The 22,789-nt window shown below is 64.3% G+C and overlaps 4 protein-coding genes across 25 annotated transcripts in view; 2 read left to right on the top strand and 2 right to left on the bottom strand.

Moving 5' to 3' along the window:
* The window catches only part of POLR2L (RNA polymerase II, I and III subunit L), a 627,758-nt gene extending 612,585 nt beyond the window's left edge, over positions 1-15,173 (top strand). For all 12 annotated transcript variants that reach the window (XM_050758002.1, XM_050758001.1, XM_050758008.1 and 9 more), the window contains exons 2-3: positions 12,877-13,005; positions 14,899-15,173. In XM_050758002.1, the coding sequence (XP_050613959.1) occupies positions 12,911-13,005; positions 14,899-15,007 (204 nt within the window). In that variant the 5' untranslated portion in view covers positions 12,877-12,910 and the 3' untranslated portion in view covers positions 15,008-15,173. The remainder of the gene's footprint in view (positions 1-12,876; positions 13,006-14,898) is intronic.
* Positions 1-22,789, top strand: part of CEND1 (cell cycle exit and neuronal differentiation 1) — an 82,805-nt gene that overhangs the window by 11,368 nt on the left and 48,648 nt on the right. The window lies entirely within an intron of this gene.
* TSPAN4 (tetraspanin 4) overlaps positions 1-22,789 on the bottom strand; it is a 40,272-nt gene that overhangs the window by 12,935 nt on the left and 4,548 nt on the right. Inside the window, exons 1-3 of one of the 6 annotated variants that reach the window (XM_050757963.1) lie at positions 12,528-12,587; positions 8,164-8,263; positions 3,903-3,982 (exon numbers count right to left, since the gene is read on the bottom strand). In XM_050757963.1, the coding sequence (XP_050613920.1) occupies positions 3,903-3,965 (63 nt within the window). In that variant the 5' untranslated portion in view covers positions 3,966-3,982; positions 8,164-8,263; positions 12,528-12,587. Of the gene's footprint in view, positions 1-3,902; positions 3,983-8,163; positions 8,268-11,268; positions 11,378-11,715; positions 12,310-12,527; positions 12,588-22,789 lie in introns of those variants that run through there. The other 5 variants (XM_050757966.1, XM_050757962.1, XM_050757964.1 and 2 more) reach the window with 5 other exon arrangements.
* Positions 16,530-22,112, bottom strand: CD151 (CD151 molecule (Raph blood group)). Of its 6 annotated transcripts, none has more exons than XM_050757953.1 (9): positions 22,007-22,110; positions 20,189-20,250; positions 19,268-19,358; positions 18,973-19,164; positions 18,586-18,660; positions 18,074-18,178; positions 17,810-17,968; positions 17,342-17,428; positions 16,530-17,238 (listed from the first exon to the last, which is right to left on the bottom strand). In XM_050757953.1, the coding sequence occupies exons 3-9, from the start codon at positions 19,349-19,351 to the stop codon at positions 17,179-17,181; spliced, it is 762 nt and encodes a 253-aa protein (XP_050613910.1). In that variant the 5' UTR covers positions 19,352-19,358; positions 20,189-20,250; positions 22,007-22,110; the 3' UTR covers positions 16,530-17,178. The 6 variants fall into 6 exon arrangements, with proteins under 6 accessions (XP_050613910.1, XP_050613913.1, XP_050613911.1 ...); XM_050757956.1 differs by having other exon boundaries at positions 20,193-20,250; XM_050757954.1 differs by having other exon boundaries at positions 22,011-22,083.

The following is a 22,789-nucleotide window of genomic DNA, read 5'->3' as shown; positions in this document are numbered from 1 at the left end:
CCACGACACCTTGCTCAGGCTCACGGGCCCTGCACCCAGCTTCCCCCAGAATGGGGCTCCCAGGAGACACCCGGGCCCCATCACAGGCCGCGTGCTTCCCACTCCCCACCCTGTGCAGGGAGGGCTCAAAGGCAGGCTCAGTGGCTGTGCCCCAGTGGAGCTGCCATCACCGGGGGGGGCTCCTATTAGCTGAAGGCAGGCAGTGTGTCCCCAGATGCCCATGGGGCTAGGAGTTGGCACCACTGCTCTGAACTCTGAAGGCCCCACCAGGTGCCCCACCACCAGGCCAGGACACATCCTACCTCCCCACCCTGGCTGCCCCAGGAACCCTCCCCACTCCACTCGAAGCTGGAGGCTCTGAGTACAGACCCTTGCGAGCAGCCCTACCCTCCCAAACCCCAGCAAAGATGCCTGCCCTGGAAATCCGAACCAACGCTGTAAACAAATACGTCAGTCAGTCTTCTGGAGCGAGCCCCTTCCTTCCCCCCCACTCAAGTAGGCCCCAAGGCTGCCCCAGGTCCAGTTAGTGACTGTGGTCTCAGCCAGGGGCCCAGTCTGACCGTGGGTGTGGAAGGGGGCTCAGGTCTGGACCCAAAGAGACCTTGGAAGCCAGGAGTACTGTCAGGGCCTTGGAGGGTCTGCATTTGGAAGAAGGGGGACTTTGAGAAGAGCATGAAGGCAAAGGCAGGAGAAAGAGGTGCCAGGCTGGGGTTGAGGGCACAGGAGAGCAAAGCTAAGGGGCAGACGGGCACGGTGGGGGCAGAGGGAAGCTGCAGAACCATCACTGCACCCTGACCACTGCACAGGAGCCAGGCACGGGTCCCCCACTCTCAGCCCCCCAACTCCTCCCAGTGCCACAGGACCCCTCATCCTGGCCACACCCGTACCACGTACAGGGCTCAGCCTCTGCCTCCACACCCACAGCCACACCCAGAACGGGCACAGCCCCCCAGTCACACACAACTTTCCTCATCCCGCCCCGGCTCCCACCACTGCCCATGGCTCTGGTCACTGGCTGCCCACTGGGGCTCCCCCACGCCCTCCCCACAGGCCCAGCAGGACTCCGGCAGCGGGGGGTCAGGACAGACACACACGGGCTCTTGGGGTCCCACCAGGGGGATACCCCTCCCACCACCTTAACCCCTGAGCTTCATCCCGAGGAGACGGAGGAAATTATTCTGAGGAGGAACGGGCCAGGCTCTGCCCCCTGGCAGGACAGATGAGTTGGAAATGCAAAAGCCCCTACTACAGAGAGCTGGCACCCCCAAAAGGAAAGGAGCCCTGGGGAAGGGGCACTAGGCCTGACTCCTGAAATAGCCTCCTGCCAGGAGGAGGGGGCTTAGCTCACAGTGACTCACGGCACAGCAGGTGTGGACGTCAGCCCAGGACAGACTCTCCTGACTAAACCCCCACCCATTCTTATTTCCCCTGCCCCGCTCCCGCCCTCAGACCCCCACTGGGCACCAGCCCAGGGTTGGGGGGGCCAAGGCTGGTGTATGAGGCCAGCGGGGCTCCAGTTTGCTGGACTGGGCAGCAGGTGGTGATTGAATAATAAAAAATAATTGGGGCCGGTCACGGTGGCTCACGCCTGTAATCCCAGCACTTTGGGAGGCACTTTGGGAGGCAGAGACGGTGGATCATGAGGGCAGGAGTTCAAGACCAGCCTGACCAACATAGTGAAATCCCGTCTCTACTAAAAATACAGAAATTAGCCAGGCACGGTAATGCACATCTGTAATCCCAGTTACTCGGCAGGCTGAGGTGGGAGAATCGCTTGAACCCCAGAGGCGGAAGGTTGCAGCGAGCCGAGATCACGCTACTGCACTCCAGGTCACAGAGCAGGACTCCATCTCAAAAAATAAAAATAAAAAAGAGAGAACTGGATTTTCCAGCCCAGAACAGGGTCCCAAGAGGGTTCCTGGTGTGTTCCTTCCCAGGTTGAGGACAGCACAGTGTGTCTGCCAGCGGTAGAAATGGAGGCCTTGGCCGGGCGCGGTGGCTCAAGCCTGTAATCCCAGCACTTTGGGAGGCCGAGACGGGCGGATCACGAGGTCAGCAGATCGAGACCATCCTGGCTAACAAGGTGAAACCCCGTCTCTACTAAAAAAAATACAAAATACTAGCCAGGTGAGTTGGCGCCTGTAGTCCCAGCTACTCGGGAGGCTGAGGCAGGAGAATGGCGTGAACCTGGGAGGCGGAGCTTGCAGTGAGCAGAGATCCGGCCACTGCACTCCAGCCCGGGCGACAGAGCGAGACTCCGTCTCAAAAAAAAAAAAAAGAAATGGAGGCCTCTTTGGGGTTCACAAAGCAAAGCGGGGTCTACCTGGGGTCTTCCATGAAGGTGGGCTGCTCTCAGGGCAGAGACCCCCCCGGGGACCCTCTTCTTTCTCCCTGAAGGCAGGTGTCCAGGCCACGGAGGAGGGGAGGAGGGGGGACAGAGGAGAGGGCTTCCCCTCCCAGGACCTGCCTGCCTGCCGGGCCCCCACACCCACTGCCCTTCAGTCATTCGGTCCCGTCCCCCCATCACAGAAACACTCTGGTCACTCAGCCACCTGCAGCCCACCCCCCACACCCACCAGCTCCAGCCCAAACCCATGTCTCCCACCCCCCTACCTCCAAGGCACCCCTCAGGCCTGGACCTCACCCCTTCAAGAGCCCCTTGCAGAAAACAAACCCTTGGGGTGACCCCTTCTGGAGGTGGATGTCTGGACCAGGAGGCTCCTTGGGTCACACCCGGCAGGCAACCCAGGCTGCTGTCCCTCCCAGGGACCCCCGCAGCCCCCACCGCAAGCTGGCGAGAGAAGGAGCCAGGGCTCAGGAGGAGAGAGATGGGAAGGCGGACCCAGGCTTCTGGGCACTTGGCCCCAGCTGGATCTCATGCAGACGGACAGCCTCCTGACGCCCAGAGCCCGGGCGAAGCTGAGGCCACACCCCTGACTCCCAGCTGCAGCAGCTGGTTCAGGAATTAAGGATAGGGCACAGAATGACCTTGGCATCACTTCACCTCCCCCAGCCCAGCCAGCAAAGCCCCAGGCCCGGCCCAGGTCATCCTTGGCCACCCCCAACTCCAACTGCCCTCCACAGGGGCCAGGGACAGGACAGGGTCGCGGCTCCATGAGGCGTGCTCCAACCTGGCCAGGTGGGAGTCCTGCCCCACCTCCTGCCGACTTGGGGCTGGGGTGGAACCTTGTCCTCCCTCTACTTCAGCTCTGCTCCGCCCAGCACACAGGGCCCACCCTAGACACCACTCCAGGTCTGAGCACACCTGACACCACCTCCGCAAAAGTTAGGGAAGCCTCTGCTGCCGGAGGCGCGGGAAAGCCAGGGTCTGCCGCGAGCACTCATGGCCCACGGCCCTGCTCAGTGTCCGGGATTCCCTTCCGCAGCGCCTCCCGGCGACTGGGGAACCTTGGCGGCAGCCGGCTCAACCCCTCGGAAGTGAGTCCCTTGGCCGGGCAGGTCGCCTGCCTGGAGGAGTGGGGCCGAAGCAAGGATGCCAGCTGCACTGAGGAGGGGGCGGGCCCAGGGGAGGCACCGGGGCCCCGCGCAAAACGGGCCACGACCCGGACTGGAATCCCGACCCTAAGGGAGGCGCAGTGCCCGGGTGGTCCTGCCCGGCGCGCACGTGTGCAACGTGTCCCGTCCCATCAAGAGAGGAGAGGAGAGGGGGCCGGGGCGTGGGGCAGCCTCTCGGAGTGCAGGGGTCAGACCCAGCGAAAACCTTCCACACCCGCCCAGTCCAGGCCCCAGCCGGAGCAGCGGTCTTGGGTCCTCCTGGACCACCCCCCCAACCGCACCCAACGCCCGGCCAGGGCAGCGACTCCGGCCTCCCAGACCCCGTGACCCGCCGCGGCAGGAACCCCGGGTCTTTCCCGGGCACCCACCCCGGCGCCCGGACTCACCCAGAAGAGCAGGTTGAAGGCGAACATGAGGTACTTAACGGCTTGGAGGCAGGCGCGCGCCATGCCGCAGCGCTTCAGCTCTAGGAGGAAAATGAAGGAGAGGTCCAGGTAGAAGACCACGTACTTGTTGCCCTTGGGCGACGTGTAGCGCGCCTGGGCCGCCTTGGGGCCGGGATTCGCGTGCAGGCCGAAGAAGGCGCCCCCGGCGTCCCCGCCTCCCGCGCGCCCGTACAGGCTGCTGTAGCGCCGGAAGGGGCCGCCGCGCGCGAAGCCCGGCTCCTTGCCCTCCGGAGAGGGGCTGCGCCGGTACGTGGACTCGTCCGTGCTGGAGCGGCGCATCTCGCCCAGGTGTGCCGGGGCCGCCTCTCAGTGCCCCACGCCCGCCGTCCCGGAAACCCCCATCCCGCCGGCCGGTGCCTGCTCCGGCCCCGCTCCCGCTCCCGGTCTGGCCCCGCGGTGGCAGCGGGACGCGCGGATCCGCACGGACCCCGGCTACGGGACCCCAACACCTGCCTGGCCCGCGCGCTGCGGACCCCGCGCCCCGCGACCTCGCGCGCCCCGCCCCGCGCCCTCCCGGCCAATCCCCGGCGGCTCCGCCCACGCGCGGACCCCCTCCCCTCCTCGCCGCACCGCCCGGCAAACCCCAGCGCTCCGCCCGGGCCGACCAATCGCAGCCCCCGGCAACGCACCAGCCGCGACCCCGGCCCCTCTGCCGGCGCCTGCGCCCCAGCCCTCCCCACCTTGCGCGCGCGGCAGGAAGATGCTCGCGAAGGACGCCTGAGGGGACTGGGGACCGGGGCCGGGGCCTGGGGATGAGACCTGGGCAGCTCTTGGCCCGCGACCGACGCCCCCAGCCCTTCCCCCACGGTACCTCGCCTGGACCCCGGCCCCGGGTCGGGCTTGGAGACCTCCGACCACGCGAACAATACGCAAACCACCACGCAAATGGAGGGTTACCCCGTTGCTGTCTGGTGGAAACTTGGGGCGACTCCGCCCCGGGCGCTTTGGGAAGCCCTGAGTGCCGGGGGCGGACGGGGGGGAGGGCTGGGTCAGCCTGCACTGCCTGGAGCGGGTGCCGTTGAGTCTTTGACTATACGAGAGGTTCCACAACACAGAAGAGCGCAGCTGTGATTGCTGAGACATCCCCCCGAGCAGGCAGCCCCGCGGGAGGCGGGCAGCCCCAGGCCACACCCAGAGCGTTCCAGGTGGGCACGGCTCGGCCTCCGCCCCGTGTAGTCCCCAAGGCGGGAGCGGGGCCGGCTTCAAGGGCAGTCGCTCGCACCCACCCCAGCTGGCTTGATGCTCTGCTGTTCCCGTCTTGAAATTCTTGAGGCCGGGCGCGGTGGCTCAAGCCTGTAATCCCAGCACTTTGGGAGGCCGAGACGGGCGGATCACAAGGTCAGGAGATCGAGACCATCCTGGCTAACATGGTGAAACCCCCGTCTCTACTAAAAATACAAAAAAACTAGCCGGGCGAGGTGGCGGGCGCCTGTAGTCCCAGCTACTCGGGAGGCTGAGGCAGGAGAATGGCGTAAACCCGGGAGGCGGAGCTTGCAGTGAGCTGAGATCCGGCCACTGCACTCCAGCCTGGGCGACAGAGCGAGACTCCGTCTCAAAAAAAAAAAAAAAAAAAAATTCTTGGTAATTTTTAAACAAGAGGCCCAGAATTTCATTTTCTTCAAGCCCCGGCTGGAAATCAGCCTGTAAAGCCTCTGCCGGCCCCTGAGGACCTGCCCCAAGCCTCTGCTGCCCCCCAAGGGTTCTGTAGAATCACCCCGCCCCCGACAGGTACAGACATACTGGCCCCGTGCGCAGATGTGCCTGCACTCCTGGGTGTCATCACGCCGGGTGCGCACACGCCTCCCACAACCGGAGATGGGGACAGAGGCCCCCAGCTGTGCCCCGCAGCCTACCCCACGTCTCTGAAGCCGCAGCACCACTGCAGGGCACAAGGGCCCTACGGCGTTGGGAAGCACGTGGCCCAGATTCCTGGCAGGTGACCTGAAGCCCAGAGGTCGGGCATGAGGAAGGGAAGGAGGAAGAGGAGGGAGAGACCGCTAAGGGAGGGGAAGGGGTGCTCCCTGGCAGGCCTGGCCATCTCTGGAGGCCTGGGTCCTCCTGGAGTAACTGATGTGGGAGGTGGCAGGTCTGGGGAGGACTGCCGTGGGAGACCTGGGTGCCCAGGGAGGTCCCGCACCTCTGCCGGCCCCTGAGGACCTGCCCCAAGCCTCTGCTGCCCCCCAAGGGTTCTGTAGAGAACTGCAGCCCTAGCCCCGCGGCAGCACCCCATGCCCAGGTCCTCACTGGGGGAAGGGGATAGGGGGCCCCCGGAACAGGAGGCTAGTCTGGAGGTCCCCTGAAGGTCCACACGGCCATCCTGGCACTTCCCATGGCCCCTACCCTGTCCTTCCCGAGGGTTCTTTGGTGGGTCTGGGCCCCAGGAATGGGTCAGAACGGAGGCCACGCATCGGGGCCCAGCAGAGACCCCAGGAACCCTGGGACCCCGACCCTGACAGAAACACCCGCATGACGCCCGGCCCCCTTCTGCCGGCCATGCGGGTACAACCCGAGGGCAGACACTCAGCCGTGGGCAGCGCCTCCAGGGAGCTCGCATGTGACCTGGGCAGCGCTCAGAGCACCTACTCGTGGGCCAGGCAAGGGGAGGTGCCACGGGGACCTGGGAGGACCCCAGGCTGACTGGAAGAAGCCAGACCCCACCTGCAGTCCAAAACTCCACCTGAGCCACCCCAAGGAGAGCATCTGCCGCCAGGCTAGCCAGTGGCACCCCTGCCCCATCTCTCCTGCATCCCCCTGTGGCTGGGGCTGGAAGGAGAAGTGGCGGGCGAGGCTCGAGGGTCCCACGCGGGTGGGAGGGCAAAGGGAGAGCTGGAAGGAGAAGTGGCGGGCGAGGCTCGAGGGTCCCACGCGGGTGGGAGGGCAAAGGGAGAGCTGGAAGGAGAAGTGGCGGGCGAGGCTCGAGGGTCCCACGCGGGTGGGAGGGCAAAGGGAGAGCTGGAAGGAGAAGTGGCGGGCGAGGCTCGAGGGTCCCACGCGGGTGGGAGGGTAAAGGGAGAGCTGGAAGGAGAAGTGGCGGGCGAGGCTCGAGGGTCCCACGCGGGTGGGAGGGCAAAGGGAGAGCTGGAAGGAGAAGTGGCGGGCGAGGCTCGAGGGTCCCACGCGGGTGGGAGGGTAAAGGGAGAGCTGGAAGGAGAAGTGGCGGGCGAGGCTCGAGGGTCCCACGCGGGTGGGAGGGTAAAGGGAGAGCTGGAAGGAGAAGTGGCGGGCGAGGCTCGAGGGTCCCACGCGGGTGGGAGGGTAAAGGGAGAGCTGGAAGGAGAAGTGGCGGGCGAGGCTCGAGGGTCCCACGCGGGTGGGAGGGTAAAGGGAGAGCTGGAAGGAGAAGTGGCGGGCGAGGCTCGAGGGTCCCACGCGGGTGGGAGGGTAAAGGGAGAGCTGCTCTGGGTGCCTGCACTCAGCCCAGCACCCAGGATGCAGTCCCAGTGCCCCCCAAGACCCCTGTCACCCCCTTTCCCATCTACAAAGCCCTGCACACATCACCCAGGTGAGCAGATGAGGCCTATTCAAGAAGAAATCAAAAACCTCAAACAGGCCGGGCGCGGTGGCTCAAGCCTGTAATCCCAGCACTTTGGGAGGCCGAGACGGGCGGATCACGAGGTCAGGAGATCGAGACCATCCTGGCTAACAAGGTGAAACCCCATTTCTACTAAAAAATACAAAAAATAACTAGCCGGGCGAGGTGGCGGGTGCCTGTAGTCCCAGCTACTCGGGAGGCTGAGGCAGGAGAATGGTGTAAACCCGGGAGGCGGAGCTTGCAGTGAGCTGAGATCCGGCCACTGCACCCCAGCCTGGGGGACAGAGCGAGACTCCCTCAAAAAAAAACAAAAAAAACAAAAAAAAAACCTCAAACAAGGCCACCGAGGGCCAGTAGGAGCAGGGGCTGGGCTTGCTCCTGTTGCCAAGTTCAGGATTCACACTGGGTTGCTCAGACACAGGCAGGGGCCCGGGCAAGGCCACAGTGTCAGAGCTCAGCTGGGGAGGGTCCTTCCTCAACACTCCAGCCAGGGTGTTCTGGGACCCTGTCTCCAAAGTCCAGCCCCTCCCCACGGGAGCTCCGATTAGACGCTCAGGTGTGTTGTCAAAGTGTCCGGCTGGCAAGGCCCCTGGGCCGGCAAAGTGAGACCCAGAGGCAAGCCCACTGCTGCCCACCACAACCATCCAGCCCCGCCGGGCTGTGACATACCTGGGCTGGCCACAGGAAAGAGGCCAGGCGCTGCTCAGGGCCCCTGAAGGCTGACCAGTGGGCAGGAAGGCGGTGGGTGCGACCAAGGCAGCCCCAAGCTCTGCGGAAGGAAAGACGGGCAGAGTGGAGCCCTGGCTTCCACCCTCAGCACAGCCAGAGATGCTCCTAGACAAGGGCAGGGAACCCCCACCTGGGGCCAGGTCCCTACAGGGCAGAGGGGTAGTCGGGGGTGGGCAGGGGGATACACCACCAGACTCGGGGGAGAAGACCACTGAGGAGTAGCCCCAACCAGGAGAGCTTTGAATCAATGACTGAGTCACCAAATTCTGCCCGTTCAGGCCTCTGAGACAGCCAGGCAGGGACACAGGCTCACTCACAGAGACACGGTGTGCAGAGAACACATGTTCAAAGACATATACTCACAGCACAGGGACATGCAGAGACACAGGCCAAGGCACACGCTTGCACCCACACAGACACACAGCAGTGCCTCCCCGCTGGGGTCCCAGACCCCTGGTCCAGCCTGCTGTCTGCTTCCTGCCAGGCAGGAGCACTCCCACCCCACACTGCCTTGGGCCCTGAGCAGACACCCCAGCTCAGGAAGGGGGTCTCGCGCCCTCCCCATGGAGCTGTCAGCAAGGACCCTCAAGGCCCTCCTCCACCATGGGTTGGGGAGTCTGTCCTTCTCCTGCCACTCATGGATTTCTGGCCAGGGAGAAGCCCCAAACTCACCTGGGCAGCCAAACGCAGTGCCCAGCACTCCCTGCCCTGCTGGCTCCACCCCGCAACACCTCGCCCCTCAGACCCGGCTCTCTGGAGTGAGGTAACTGTCCTTCCAGTAGCCCAAGGGCAGGAGGAACCATAGAGGCTCCAACCCAACCCTGGCTGAGCGAGGGCCCCGAGACAGACACCCAGAGCTCTGCAGGTTGGAAAACCCCGGGGGACTGAGCTGCAAGGAGACCTCGGACACCCACGAAGCCAGAGGGAGGTCCCCCCCAAGAGAGGCCTGCCCATGCGACAGAGCAGCCTGTCTGCAGTAGCCTGGGTGCCAGGCCAGTGGAGCGGCCTCTCTGAGCCCCAGCAGCAGGGCAGCAGCTCAGTCCTGGCCCAGCCCAGAGCCCGGGGTCGCCACACAGCCCAGCAGGGGCAGCTCAGGACAGACAGCAGAGCCAAGCCCACACACCCTGACTCCCCAGGCTCACAGGCTCTGAGGTAGCTTTGAGGAAGCAGGGAGGCCTGCCAACACAAACAGCTTATGCTGTGGGCTTCCTGGCTGCCTCAGCCCCTGTGGGGCCCCAGTGCCCGTCCCAGGCCCTCACCCTGGGCGGGGGGGTCCCAAGCAAGCTAGCACCCCCTCATGCATACAAGGAGCAGGGACTGGGGGCTGCACACAGAGTCTGGGTGGCACTAGGCCTCTCCCACCCAAACCTGAGCCCTGGAGGCTGGAGACACCACTCTGATCCCCCCACCAGCCCCAGGGGAGGGACAGACCATCCAGAGGTTCCCCAGTCTTTCCTCCCAGGACCACCGAGGCCAACCCCACACTCCAGGCCTTCCCCGTAACCCTCCCCTGCACTGTTGGGTATTTCTCTTCTGGGAGTTGGGGGTGAAAGCAACACACTTAGGACCCTGGGTGGGGGGCACCTTCCCACAACCCCCAGGCTCCAGGAGCAGCCGCACCTCAGGTGCCATCCCACCACAGCCCGGGCCCTGACCCGTGAAACCTAGACCCCTACAGAACAGTCTGGGGGGCACATCAGGCCTGGGCAGCTGCATGGCAGGCAGTGACATTCCCAAATGCCACCAGCCCAGGCATGTGAGTGGTTAGGCTGGGGCCAGTTCAGCCTTGGCCCCATCTACAGACCCCACTGCTCAAAATGCCGATCTCCCAGGACTGCAGGGAGGACGCGGACGTCGTGGGTACGGCAAGCAGTGGCCTTGGCTGTGTGCACCGCTGAGGTGTCGGGCACGTGTGCTCGTGACGCCGTGTGCACCCATCCCACCCCACAACATCCTCAGGGTGAGCACACATCTGTCCCAGCCATGGACAGGGCCAAGGGGCACAGGTGTGGGGGCGAGGCTGGGGACACACACCATGATCACCCTCTCCCAGCCAAAGGCCATGCCTGGTCTCAGTGGCAGGAGGGATGCAGCCCTCCTGGTGGGCAGTTTCTGGTCCCACCTGAGCTTCACAGATAGGGAAACACGGGCTGTGATCCCAGACCAGAGTGCAAGTTCAGCTGAATCCCAGCGAGGGCGCAGCCCGTGCTCCCCCCTCCCAGCCCTCCCGGTCCCGTGGCTGGCCTGTTTCCAGGGCAACACCCGGGGTGGGAGGGGCTCAGCAGCTAAAACTTCAATCATGGGTTTCCCCTGGTCACTTGCCCTGAAGTGACCCCTCCTCTAGCAGGAAGCGCTTGGGGGAGCCCACCCTCCGCTCCCTGTGCCCTGTGCTGACCACAGGAGGCTCCACAACGCCCCCTTCTATGAAACCAGTGCCTCGCCTCCTGGCCCCATCCCAGGCCCTCCCCAGAAGCCAGGCCGGGTCTGTACCAACACTCCACACCCAGGAGAGAGGGGCCCCCACCGGCCCCTGCTGGCCAGCACAGTGCCCTGCCCCCCCACGAGGCTCCCTCCCACCCCCACTAGCCTGAGGAGGGTCGGGCCCAGGCCCCAGGCTGTTCCGCCCCACACGCTCTCAGGGGGACGCACCAGCCAGGGCTGAGGCAGGCCCAGGCTCCCCAGGTATAGCCCCGTCAGGGCTGAGGACAGGCCTGGGCTCCCCAGCGGCCTCCACACACATGTGGTGGGGACTCGGGGGAGGGGCACAGAGCCTGAGGCTGGGGCAGTCTCCAGGTCTCAGGGGCTCTGCTAGGAAATGGAGGAATAGGAAGCTTACACACTTGGAATTCCAAGAATGTCAGCTTGGCCCAAGCCAGGATTTGGAGGGCAGCTTACTCTCCCCGCCCCGTGCTCCGAGTAAACAACTCCTGAAGGCAGGAACAGGGGCAGGACAGGCCCTGGACCCTCCTCCAGGAAGCCTCCGGGCCCCCACCCACTCCCCAGGGCCCACCCTGCTAACATCCCGGACCCCCCTTCCTCCCTCACCTCCACAGCCACCAGCAGCCTCTGCAGCTGAGCCTGGCTCTGACCCCAGGCCACCGTTACTCACGGCCCCTGTCCTGCCCCTCTGCCAGAGCAGGATGTGCGTCCACTCATCCTGGGGGGAGGGGGTCAGGGAAGGGAAGTGGCCTCCGCTCGTGGCTCTGCACGTGGCTGGGTGGGGTATGACAAACGCCACTGGGGAAGCTGCCCAGGGCCCTGGCCAGGTTGGGAGCAGAAATCCCAAGTGTGCAGTGGATCTGGCCAGCACCACTCTGGATCCAGAAAACCCTTCATCCTCCTCCCCTGCAACTAAGGCAGACCCAGCATTGCCCTGAGAAAGCGGCAGCTGATGCCTGGAACCCAGCACAGGTCCCACCCCAGCTGGAAGCCCCAGCCCAGAGCCCCCCCATGGGTGCCACTTTGCAGCCCACCCACCCCCCCACAGCCTACCTGGCACCTCCAAGGAGTCTTCTTTGCCTCCTACTGCACACCGACCCCCCATTTCCTCACCCCCACCCTAGGGGCACAGCAAGGAGGGTGCTGGTGCCAGCCCCCCCGCACTCCATCCGAGAGACACGGGCTCCCCCTCCCTCGTCCTCCGTAGGCCCTGAGCTCCAGGGCAAGGCAGAGCTGCGGCCTTCAGCGGGTCCTGCCAGTGCAGCCTCCGGGAGTCTGCCCAGGGGTCCCCTGTGCCGGGGTCTTCAAGGTTCAATTCATTCAAAGAGCACCTCTTCCACGACGCCCTCCCCGACCTCCCTCCCGGGCCCCCTCTCCCCGTGCTCAGAGGCGCGTCTCAGCGTCGGGACGGCCAGCAGCCCAGCAGAGCCGGGACCGGGGAGGGCGCACCCCGACCCCCTTCCTGGGAAGGAGCGGAAAGAACGCGGACAGGAGGCCGGGGCGGGGAGCAGCCGGCGGGGGCCGTAACTGCGCGGCCGAGGCCAGGACGGCGCCCCTAGGGGCTGGGCCGCGTCCAGAATGGGACCCCCGAACTCGGCGCCGAGAGCCCCGGACACCCCGCGAGTAGAGGCGGAGGCGGAGGGACCCACTACCCGGCGGGGCCAAGAAGGGCAGCAGGAAGACCCGCCCCGGTCCGCGCCCGCCCTCTCCCCAAGCCCCCGCGCCGGACCCCACTTGTTGCTGCGTGTCGGCTCTAGGCTCGAACTCGCGCGCCCCGCTCGCGTCCGGCTCCAGCCGCTCCCGGTCGGACACCTCGGGCCGCGAGACCCTGGCCGCACGCCCCCACGACCCCCCGGGCGCTCTACCTGCGCCGCCGCCTCCCGCTCGCTTCGTCCGCTCCCTCCGCGCAGCTGTCAGTCAAGCGGACACGAGAAACGCGAACCGCCACCGCGGCTTTCGGCCCTGCTCAGACGCCGTAGCTCCGGGACGCACCAAGATGGTGGGCGGGGGTGTGTCGTCTGTTGCTGCCGCGGCCGTGCAGGCCCAGGAGCCCCGGGCCGCATGGGGAATCCCCATGGCGGCGGAAACTGCGGCCAGCTGCGCCGGGGCCAGTGTATGAACGGCTGGGGCAGCGGAGAACGAGCGGAGCCGGTCCCCCCGCGACAGTGGACGCGCCCGGGGCGGGGCCTGGGGGGAGTTCTTCTCGTGCGGCCTGACCGGGCCGGGCAGTCTGGGACGCGCCGCCGCCATGATCATTCCTGTACGGTGTTTCACTTGCGGCAAGATCGTCGGCAACAAGTGGGAGGCCTACCTGGGGCTGCTGCAGGCCGAGTACACTGAGGGGTGAGGCGCGGGCTGGGGCCGGGGCTGGGGGCTGAGTCCGCCCTGGGGTGCGGGCCGGGGCGGGAGGCGCAGCGCTGCCTGGGGCCGGCGCTCCATGAGCAGCTTCATACCCGGCCACTCCGGCCCAGCTCTGATCTGCTTTCGGGAGAACATTGTCCGCTGAAGTCTGGGGAGAGAACGGAGTTGGGCTTCAAACCAGTGGTGTCCTGGGGATTCTAGGTGGCCTGGCGGGTGGCAGGCGTCTTGTCACCCGCAGTAAAGCCCTTGGTCTCCGTCCTAATCTCTCGTCTCTGCTCCCAGACCCACCCCATGTCCTGCAAACCTCGCTGCAGGACGGGCGGGCGCGGCGGCTCACGCCTGTAATCCCAGAAGTTTGGGAGGCCGAGGCGAGAGGCTTGCTTGAGCCCAGGAGGTCGAGACCAGCCTGGACAACCTGGGGAGACCCTGATCTCCAGAAATTTTTTTTTTTTTTTTTTTTTTTTGGGACGGAGTCTCGCTCTGTCGCCCAGGCTGGAGTGCAGCGGCGCGATCTCGGCTCAGTGCAACCTCTGCTTCCTGGGCTCCAGGAATTCTCCCCAGTCGCCGGGACTACAGGCGTGTCCACGCCCGGCTAATTTTTGTATTTTTAGTAGAGATAGGAGTTCGCCATGTTGGCCAGGCTGGTCTCGAACTCCTGACCTCACGTGATCCACCTGCCTCGGCCTCCTGGAGTGCTGAGATGACAGGTGTGAGCCACCGCCCTGGCCCTCTTATCTTTTTAATTCGCCGGACTTGGTGGTGCACACCTGTGGTCCCAGCTACTTGGAAGGCTGAGGCGAGAGAATCGCTTGAGGCTGGGAGGCAGGTGAAGATTTCAGTGAGCCGAGATCACGCCACTGCACTCCAGCCTGGATGAGAGAGTGAAACTCCGTGTCACGCACACACACACACACAGAAAAAGAAATGCAGGGCAGACTTGCTGACCACCCTCATCATCGGGCTTTGTGGGGGAGGCATCCTTCTCCTGTGCTTGTCCCTCAGTGCTGCTGTCACCACCGTGCCTGAGTCTTGGTGCCCCTGCTGGAGTCTGACCCTTGCCTGCTGAGTCCTGGTCACATGTGAAACCCCAGGCTCGTGTGTGCCAGCCTGCCATAGACTCTCAGTGCAGCTTGCTGGACGAATGAGTAAAGCGAGTGGGCTGCCAGAGTGAGTGGCTGGTGGCCTGTCCAGACCCTTTCCCAGGGATATGAACTGCAGGGGCCTCCCATGTGGCCTCCCCTTTCCCAAGCTTCTGTCTCTGCACATTGGAGCCATCAGTGTGGGAGTTTTCTGGAAGTATTGATGGTGACTGGACCTTGGTCCCAGGGAAATTAAAGCTTCTAATTGGCTTGGGAAATGGGAGAGGTGGCTCCCTGGAGAAGCAGTCTCTCCCTGATTGAAGGAAGCAGAGGTGAGAAAAGACGCCACAGTGGCAGAGTAGGGCTTGCTCTGGGGTGGGGGATGAACCAGCTAAGGGCAGGCCCCTGGAGAGCTACCCTGCTGTGGCTGGTGCGGGATGAGGGGAGCTGCGCATCAGGACCTCGGTGGCCTTGGTTTTCTATGCTCCCCCAATTACCTCTAGTTTTCGTTTCATTTATATTTCTTACATATGTTAGACACACATATGTACAGCCAGAGTAGGTGGGAGAGAAGGCTCCTCACGCTCCACCCAGGGATCTGGGCATTGCCAAGTTACTCCAGCCAGGATCATACCGCTAGGTCTCTACTTCTCATCCGGGTGAATGTGTTCGCCTTGCCGGTAGCAGGGGAGTGAGGCCAGCAGGCAGTGAGAGGCAGCCTGGATGTGGGCTCCAGGCCTGTGCAGACCGTGGAGAACTCAGCTGGCCTCTCTGTTCCTCCCCTCGCTTGACACAGGGATGCGCTGGACGCCCTGGGCCTGAAGCGCTATTGCTGCCGCCGGATGCTGCTGGCCCACGTGGACCTGATCGAGAAGCTGCTCAATTATGCACCCCTGGAGAAGTGACCAGGCTGGAATCCGCCTACCTGCCATGCTGACCATGGGCCATGAGCATCCTGCCCCAAGTTCACAAGGCTGAGGCATCCAGGAGCTGGCGCAATGCCTTGCCACAGCGTGTGTGTGTCCCATCCCCCACTCTGGAAGGAACAATCCAGTAAAGGTCTTTCAGAACTACCAAGGTCCCAGCCCTCACTAGGATGTCAGGGGCCAGGACTAGGCCCAGCTCTCACACCGCGGCAGCCCAGGGAAGCCAACTGGGCCATGAATTCTCCTAGCCCTGGGGCCAGCCTGTTCCACAGGTACCCCTGCAGGAGGTGCTGCCAGGAGAGCCTTTTATCTCAGGGCTGAGGTTCCCTCCTTCTGGGTGCTCTTCAGACTGAGCAGAGGCTCCTGTACCCTCTCTCTTGGAATCTGAAGAGCCAGATTTAGGCCAGGCACGGTGGCTCACCCCTATAATCCCAGCACTTTGGGAGGCCAAGGCGGGTGGATCACGAGGTCAGGAGATTGAGGCCATGCTGGCTAACACGGTGAAACCCCGTCTCTACTAAAAATACAAAAAAAAAAAAAACAGCCAGGCGAGGTGCCGGGCGCCTGTAGTCCCAGCTACTCCGGAGGCTGAGGCAGGAGAACTGCTTGAACCTGGGAGGGGGAGCTTGCAGTGAGCCGAGATTGCGCCACTCACTCCAGCCTGGGTGACAGTGAGACTCCATCTCAAAAAAAAAAGAAACAAAAGAACCAGATCGTCTGGGGCCCACTCTTTGCTATGGTCACAGATGCCAGCACCTGCTGGCCCCTGCCCACTGCTGCCTGTCCCTGAGGGTCCCACCCGAGTCTAGCAGGGAGGGCAGGCCTTAAGACACCCCTAGCTGGCTTGGGAGGCGGCCCTGAGGCGGCCCTGCTGTCCAGGCAGTGCTGCCAGCAAGCACCCCAGGTCAGATGGCCCTGCTGCTGAGATAACTGGCGTGGTGCCCTCTGGTGGGGGAGAATGGGTCTGCCTGAGGGTCTTCAGTTCTGAGCCTTAGGGACAGGAGCCTGGGCAGTGGGGGGTACAATCAGTGACTGAACCCTGGCTCCCGTCTCCAGGGTACCTCTGCCAGACACCAGGCTCTGGTATCTCCCATCCGTGCCCCCAGCAGGGCCTATAGGCTCTACCATGTAAACCCCCTCACCCTACTGCCCCTACCCATCTGCCTGACGCCTCTTACCTGGGCACAGCCCCCAGTGTGCACCCTTCCCATGTCTGCTCCCCCCCATGACCAGAAGGGTCTTTGGAAACCATTTTTCCTCTCCCCCAGGGGCTCTGAACACACCACCATCTCACCATTTAGAAACATGCTCAGTTCTTTCTGCTGTGAGACCTGTGCTTGGCTGTCCCTGGCATCAGACCTCCCTTCCCTGGAGCCCCATGGGGGCTGTGTCCTGGCTCTGCCCTTCTTTGTCCTGACACTGCAAGGAGGGGTCTGTCTACCCCGCTGGACATGACGGGCCCTGAGAACAGACCATCTCACCAGCACAGCGGGCTCGTCCATCTGCCCCAGAAGTGTTTATTGAGCACCTGTATGTGGCAGGGATGATTGTAGGCATCTGGGTACAGCAGTGAACAAAACTGGGAGGCCCCTGCCCCACACAGGCACATGGATGGGGCAGTGCACAGTGACCATGTGGCATTTCGGGTGGTGGTGACCGCGGTGGGGAAGACGGGCTCTGAGGGAGACGAGGCCTGGGTGGGGAGGGGCAGAGGCCCAGGCCCAAGGGTCAGACCTTACTCAGTTTCTCTGACTGGGATGGGGCCATGTGGCTGCAAGGCAAAGCCCCAATCCCTGAAGGGCCTGGGGTGTGAAGGGCTTCTCCCCCTGCTGGGAACACTCGGCCTTGCCCTACTCAGCAAGGCCCCTTCCAGCCTGCATCTGACCACCAGGCAGAATGTGTTCAGGCAGCCCCACAAAACACCCCCGATACCGTCGTCCCGCCAGCCCCCCTTACTTCCCTGCTGGGCTTTGGTGTGCAGCGAAAGGCACTTGAAGCTGCCTCTAGGGTTGGGGTCCCCAGAGGTTATGGTGATGGCACAGGGTGGGTGTCATCAGGGAGTCCAACCCCTGGCACTTAGTAGTTTCAGCTCAGTAGTTGGGTGCAGCAGCAGCAAGGCACAGAGAGCCGCAGCCAAGCCCAGGGCAGGGTCAGTAGTGCTCCAGCTTGAGACTCCTGTATAGGCAGCATGTGAAGATCATGCCAAAGACCTGTGTGCAGAGCCAGGCGGGCATAAGTAGACGCCGTGGGGCCAGCAACCACCGCCCTGCCCCATGTCCCCGACAAAATACCCGTCACCCCGTGTGCCCTCACCTGCACACAGGCAATGCCGGTCCCCACAGCCCCAATGACCCTGAGGTGCTCCTGGATGAAGGTCTCCAACTTGGTGATGCAGCCGCCCTGCGGGGCGCAGATGGGTGCTGAAGGTGGGCCCAGGGGGCACTTCCCACTGGCCCCCACCACCTCCAGGGTGTGGCCATGCCCACCCCTAGCACCTACGCAGCCAGGCCACTGACAGACAGCTCAGCCAGCCACTGGGCTGCCCACCCACTACCTCCTAAGATATCGGAGGCGTGGTCTCACTGCCCACATCCGGCCACTGGGCTGCCCACCCACCTCCCGTAGATGTTGGAGGCGTGGTCTCACTGCCCATATCCAGCCACTGGGGTGCCCCCATACCTTCTCATAGATACTGGAGGCCCCCCACACTTCCTCATAGATACTAGAGGCCCCCCACACCTCCTCATAGATACTGGAGGTGTGGTTCCGCTGCCCACCCACCTCCACCTTGTAGATGTTGGAGGCATGGTCCCGCTGCCCACAACCAGCCACCACCGTCTTGCAGCAGCTGTCGGGGACCACGCGGCCACCGGCCTCCCCTGAGCGGATCCACTCACTGTCCCGCCAGTCCTGTGAGTTGTTGCTGCCACAGCAGTGGAACTGCATCAAGAACAAGGCTCAGGGTGAGACCTGGGACCAGAGGCTCCTGCACAGGTCCAGGGAGGCCCTGGGGATGCATGCACCCTCCCAGCACCACCCACCCACCTCCTGCTGCAGCTGGTCCACAGCGCTGGTCACGGCCTGGTGACCCGGCTGGTGGTAGCGCTTTGCCATGGTGTCCTTAAGGTTCTCCTTGAGCTCTGTGTTCAGCTGGGGTTTGGGGTACAAGAAACTTCAGTCTCAGTCTAAGACCTTCCAAGGTGGGGCTGGCAGAGCCCCAGGATGGCCTGAGGGGAGGCCCAGGTCCTGGCTCAGAGCCAGAGGGAAGGGCTGAGGTCAGACCTCGGCATGAGGGGAGGTTGGGTGGTGCCAGGACCGTCACCAGGGTGACAGTGGAGTACGGCAGAGGCAGAGATGGCTTCCGGATCCCCTGGACACCTGCCTGACCCCATGTGCCCCTGCAGAGACCTAGACCTCACCTCCAAGGCCCAGTGGCACGTTGGTCAGCTCTGGGACCGTGGGGATAGGGGCTGGGGCTAGCCACGTGTGTGCATCTGTGTGTGTCCACCCCACCTGTGCATGTCTGTGTCTCTGAATGGCCTGCCCAGGCCCCTCACCTGCTGGTAGTAGACATAGGCGAGGACACCAGCGATGATCTCCAGCAGAAAGATGATGAGGAGCAGGATGAAGTACTGGGCGGGGGGGGACAGGGTGCACAAGGAGGCCTAGTTCTGAGGCCTAGTGCCTGGGCACCTCAGAGCAGAGTCCCCACCCCGGCTCCCCAGGCTCCAGGTGGGGGCTGAGTGGCGGCCACCCTCCCTGAAGGTTTCTTGTGGAGCTGGTGTCTTCCCTCAGCTGGTCCAGCGGGAATGTGGGGACCCACAGGACTAGGCAGGGGTGGAAGGACCGTGCCCCCCCCAGGTGAGCACAGCAAGGCACAGGTTCAACAACCCCCTTGGGCCCCATCCAAACCACCCCGCCCCGTGGCCCTGCGCCCTGCTGACCAGGCGCAGCAGGTTCCGACGCTCCTTGAAGGTGGCACAGCAGCCCAAGACCCCGGTCACCATGACGACAGCGCCCGCCACCACCAGGATGTAGGCTGTGGCCAGGTAGGTGCCCGAGGCCAGGAGGCTGATGTAGTCACTCTTGAGGGCCAGCGTCCAGATGCCCACTGCCATGACAGCCAGGCCGGCCAGCTACAAGCAGTACACACCAGTCACCGAGTCTGCCCAGGTCTGATGGTGACCCAGGAGGGGCAGGGGTGGGGGTGGGAGTGGGGGCAAGGCGACCCCTCCTCACCCAGAAGCAGCAGTTGTAGGTAAACAGCAGGTACTTGAGGCAAACGGTGCCACATGTTGTCTTCTTCTCGTTAAACTCACCCATCCTGGGGCTGGGGAGGCAGGGGAAGGGTCAGCGGGGCCACAGCACCAGACCCCTGACAGGGACAGATAGGAGGAGGGAACACAGATGCCCAAGCCGGCCCAGGAGTCGGGTGGAGCCAGCCACTGTCCTGGGAGACCTGCGAAGGAGCCCCTGTGGGAACATGACGTGTCACCTCCTAGCGACTCAGGAACCCTGACCAGGTGCAGCCACGAGAGACCCCTGGTGCCCACAGATAGGCCAGTGGTCATGGAGGACCGCCCATCATCACTGCTGACTCACCCCTGCTGGCGGCCCGGGGAGGAAGCCCTAGCGGGTACCTCCGGTGAGCTCATGCCAGCCTGCCCGCCCCCCACGGCATTCCCGGGGCCCCACGTCACAGGCTGACAGGAGACTACGGGCCTGCAGTGAGGGCGGAGGAGGCCACTCAGAGACAGAGACAGCAAAGGGGCAGAGGCTCAGACAGGCCCCAGCTCAGCCCCTTCCTAAGGCTCTCCAGGCCTGTTTACGGTCTGTTAAAGAGCAGCCCTTCCTTCCTCCTGGCCCGAGTGGGGAGAATGGAGCGTGGAGGCAGGTGGAGCCTGGCAGACTGGGAGGGTTTTTCCTGGACAGGGGACCCACACCAACACGAGGGGGCAGCACAGACAGGCTGTGCCCCTCCCCAGAGGCCCCGTGCCCTGCCCAACATGCAGCAGCGGGCAAGCCATGAGCACAGGGAAGGCAGGGACCGCGTGGGGTGCAGACAGCAGGTGAGCGCCCCGGGCCACGTTTCCAGACAGCACAGCCAGGCCTGGACTTTCACCGCCCCGCTTGCTCTGCCCCACCCTGCCCAGCACACACCAACCGGGCTAGGAACGACTCCTCTGCAGGACAGGTGGACAGAAGCTCCCCAGGACTCTAGGCTAGAGGGGCAAGGACACGTCAGGTCACAGGTTACACGTCTGGCCCAAGGGCCAGAGTGGGCTGGGTTCATTCTGGAGGCAGAGAGAGGAGTGGCCAAGCCTGGTATTTTAGTCTGGGCTAGGGTGGGGCAAGGCAGAGGACATTTCTTTTCTTTTTTTCCTTTTTTTTTTTTTTTTTTTTTTGAGACGGAGTCTCGCTGTGTCGCCCAGGCTGGAGTGCAGTGGTGGGATCTCAGCTCACTGCAAGCTCCGCTTCCCGGGTTCGCGCCATTCTCCTGCCTCAGCCTCCCAAGTAGCTGGGACTATAGGCGCCCACCACCTCACCCGGCTAGTTTTTTGTATTTTTTTAGTAGAGACGGGGTTTCACCGTGTTGGCCAGGATGGTCTCGATCTCCCGACCTCATGATCTGCCCGTCTTGGCCTCCCAAAGTGCTGGGATTACAGGCTTGAGCCACCGCGCCCGGCCTTTTTCCTTTTTTTGAGATGGAGTTTCGCTCTGTCACCCAGGCTGGAGTGCAATGGTATGATCTCGATCTTGGCTCACTGCAACCTCCACCTCCTGAGTTCTAGCAATTCTCCTGCCTCATTCTCCTGAGTCATTGGGATCACAGGCGCCCACCACCACGCCCAGCTAATGTTTGTATTTTTAGTAGAGACAGGGTTTCACCATGTTGACCAGGCTGGTCTTGAACTCCTGACCTTAGGTGGTCCACCCGCCTTGGCCTCCCAAGGCAGAGGACATTCCCGGACAGTGTCTGATCCTGGGAGGGACCTCATGCCTTCCCCAGGTGCCCCACTCTTGGCCTTCGCTCCAGGCCCATCACTGGCCCTTCTGCCCCAAACAGCAGCAGCTACAGCCTGGGAAAGTAGCATCATGAAGCTCGCGGGGACAGACCTGACCACTGAGCTGAGAGGGGACATTCACCCTCCATGAAGCCCGGGGCCTAAATACACGCACGAGGGGTGGCACGAGCAGACCCTGCCACCAGCGGGGCGGTGTGCCTGCCACCGATGGGGGGGATGTGTGTCTGTCACTGAGCTGGGGGGATGTGTGAGCCCCTCACGGATGTGCCCCTGGCCTGGCTGTGAGGTCCCAGGCTTTCTGGAGAGGCTGGTTCAAGGCACAGATGCGGCCTCCACCGCGAGGACACAGGCGACCCGCTGCGGAGTGGCCCCTCTTCCCAGGAATGCCTAGTCCCTCTGAACCCCCTGGGAAAAGGCCATCCAAAAATAGCTCTCCGGCCCTCCCCGAGTCCCCGGGACCCGCACCAGGCCCCTGGGCGACCCGCGCCCTATCAGGGGGAGCCCCAGTCAGGAGGACCTGGGACTCCGCGCCTGCCAAGCGTCCCCGCGGCACTGCAATGAGGTCACCGCCGCCGACCCCGCCCGGCGCGGCCAATGGCGCGCCCACTTGCACGCGGGCGGGGGCGGCTGCGGGCGGAGGGAAGGCGGCCGTGTCCAGGGACAATGAGCAGGGTGTCCAGGCTGCGCGTCCCGGGACCCCTGGGCCGAAGGGTGCCGTCAGGCCGGTCCAAGGGTCCGGGAGGCGCCTCTCCTTGCCACTGCACCTCCCTCACCCGACCGGCGTCCGCCTCCCGCGGAAGGGCCTGCGAAGGAGCTGGGCCAGGCGGTGGGTGCGGCCTCCCGGAACCTCCCGGCGCCTGCGGCTGGGCCTCCGGGACTGGGGCGCGCAGGGCCTTCGGCCTCCTCGTTCCCCTCGCCCCGCTCGGCCGGGCTGCCGTGACGTCGCACTCACCTACCACTCGTCGGAGTCCGGGACCGGGCGGCGGCGGCTGCGGGGGCGGCGGCTCCAGCGCTGAGAATGCGCGGCCCGGCGCCTCCGAGGGGGACGCCCCGCCCCGCCCAGGCCCCGCCCCGGCCTCAAGCCCCGCCCGGGGCGTCAGGAGCTCCACAGGTCTGAACCCGCGTGGCGGGCGGGAGCCGGTGGGTGTAGGCGCTGGGGGTCGACCCGACACTGCGGAGGCCGGGCGAGTTGCAGCCCTGGGGGTGCCAACAGCCCATCAAGGGCTCATCCGGTCCAGGGACAGAGGAGCTGGGCGGGAGGCGGGCCCGGAGATAAGACGGCAACCAGCCCAGCCAGAGGGCCTGGGCTGTGGCGACCGGGCCCTCCTCCATGCCTAACCCCCATCTCTTTCTCAGCACCCAGGAACCGCCCAGAGGCTGCAGGGGTCGGCAGAACGGATGCCGGCCTGGGGGAGGGGAGGGCCTAGCGCTGTGGGTAGATGCAGGAGAGGGGCTACTCTGCGTGCAGTGTGGACAGCCTGGAGACCCGGGCAGGCCTGGGGTTCCAGCGAGAGATACCCATGGGGTTCTGGGGGGCCCATGCCCTCTAGACTGGAAGGGGCCACTGGGAGCGGTGGGAGGAGGTGAAGGAGGAATGGTAGGGCCGGCCTAGGGCTGCACCAAGAGGCGGAGAGTGGGAGTGAGGAAGGAGGGGGCTCCCCACCCACCAAGCTCATTCATCACTGCCACAGGTGAGGACCAGCATGGGAGGGGGTGGCCGACTGAGGCTAGGAAC

The sequence above is a fragment of the Macaca thibetana genome, chromosome 14, assembly GCF_024542745.1.
Source record: "Macaca thibetana thibetana isolate TM-01 chromosome 14, ASM2454274v1, whole genome shotgun sequence".
NCBI classification, from domain to species: Eukaryota; Metazoa; Chordata; class Mammalia; order Primates; family Cercopithecidae; genus Macaca; species Macaca thibetana.
This window is presented reverse-complemented; position numbering and strand designations above follow the sequence as displayed.

Coding starts and splice junctions, on each gene's coding strand:
- CD151 (XM_050757952.1), bottom strand. CDS start 19,351: ATGGGTGAGTTTAACGAGAAGAAGACAACATGTGGCACCGTTTGCCTC. Junction 18,179..18,585: donor CCTATGTCTACTACCAGCAG/GTGAGGGGCCTG, acceptor CCCAAACCCCAG/CTGAACACAGAGCTCAAGGA. Junction 17,239..17,341: donor CCGGCATTGCCTGTGTGCAG/GTGAGGGCACAC, acceptor CTCTGCACACAG/GTCTTTGGCATGATCTTCAC.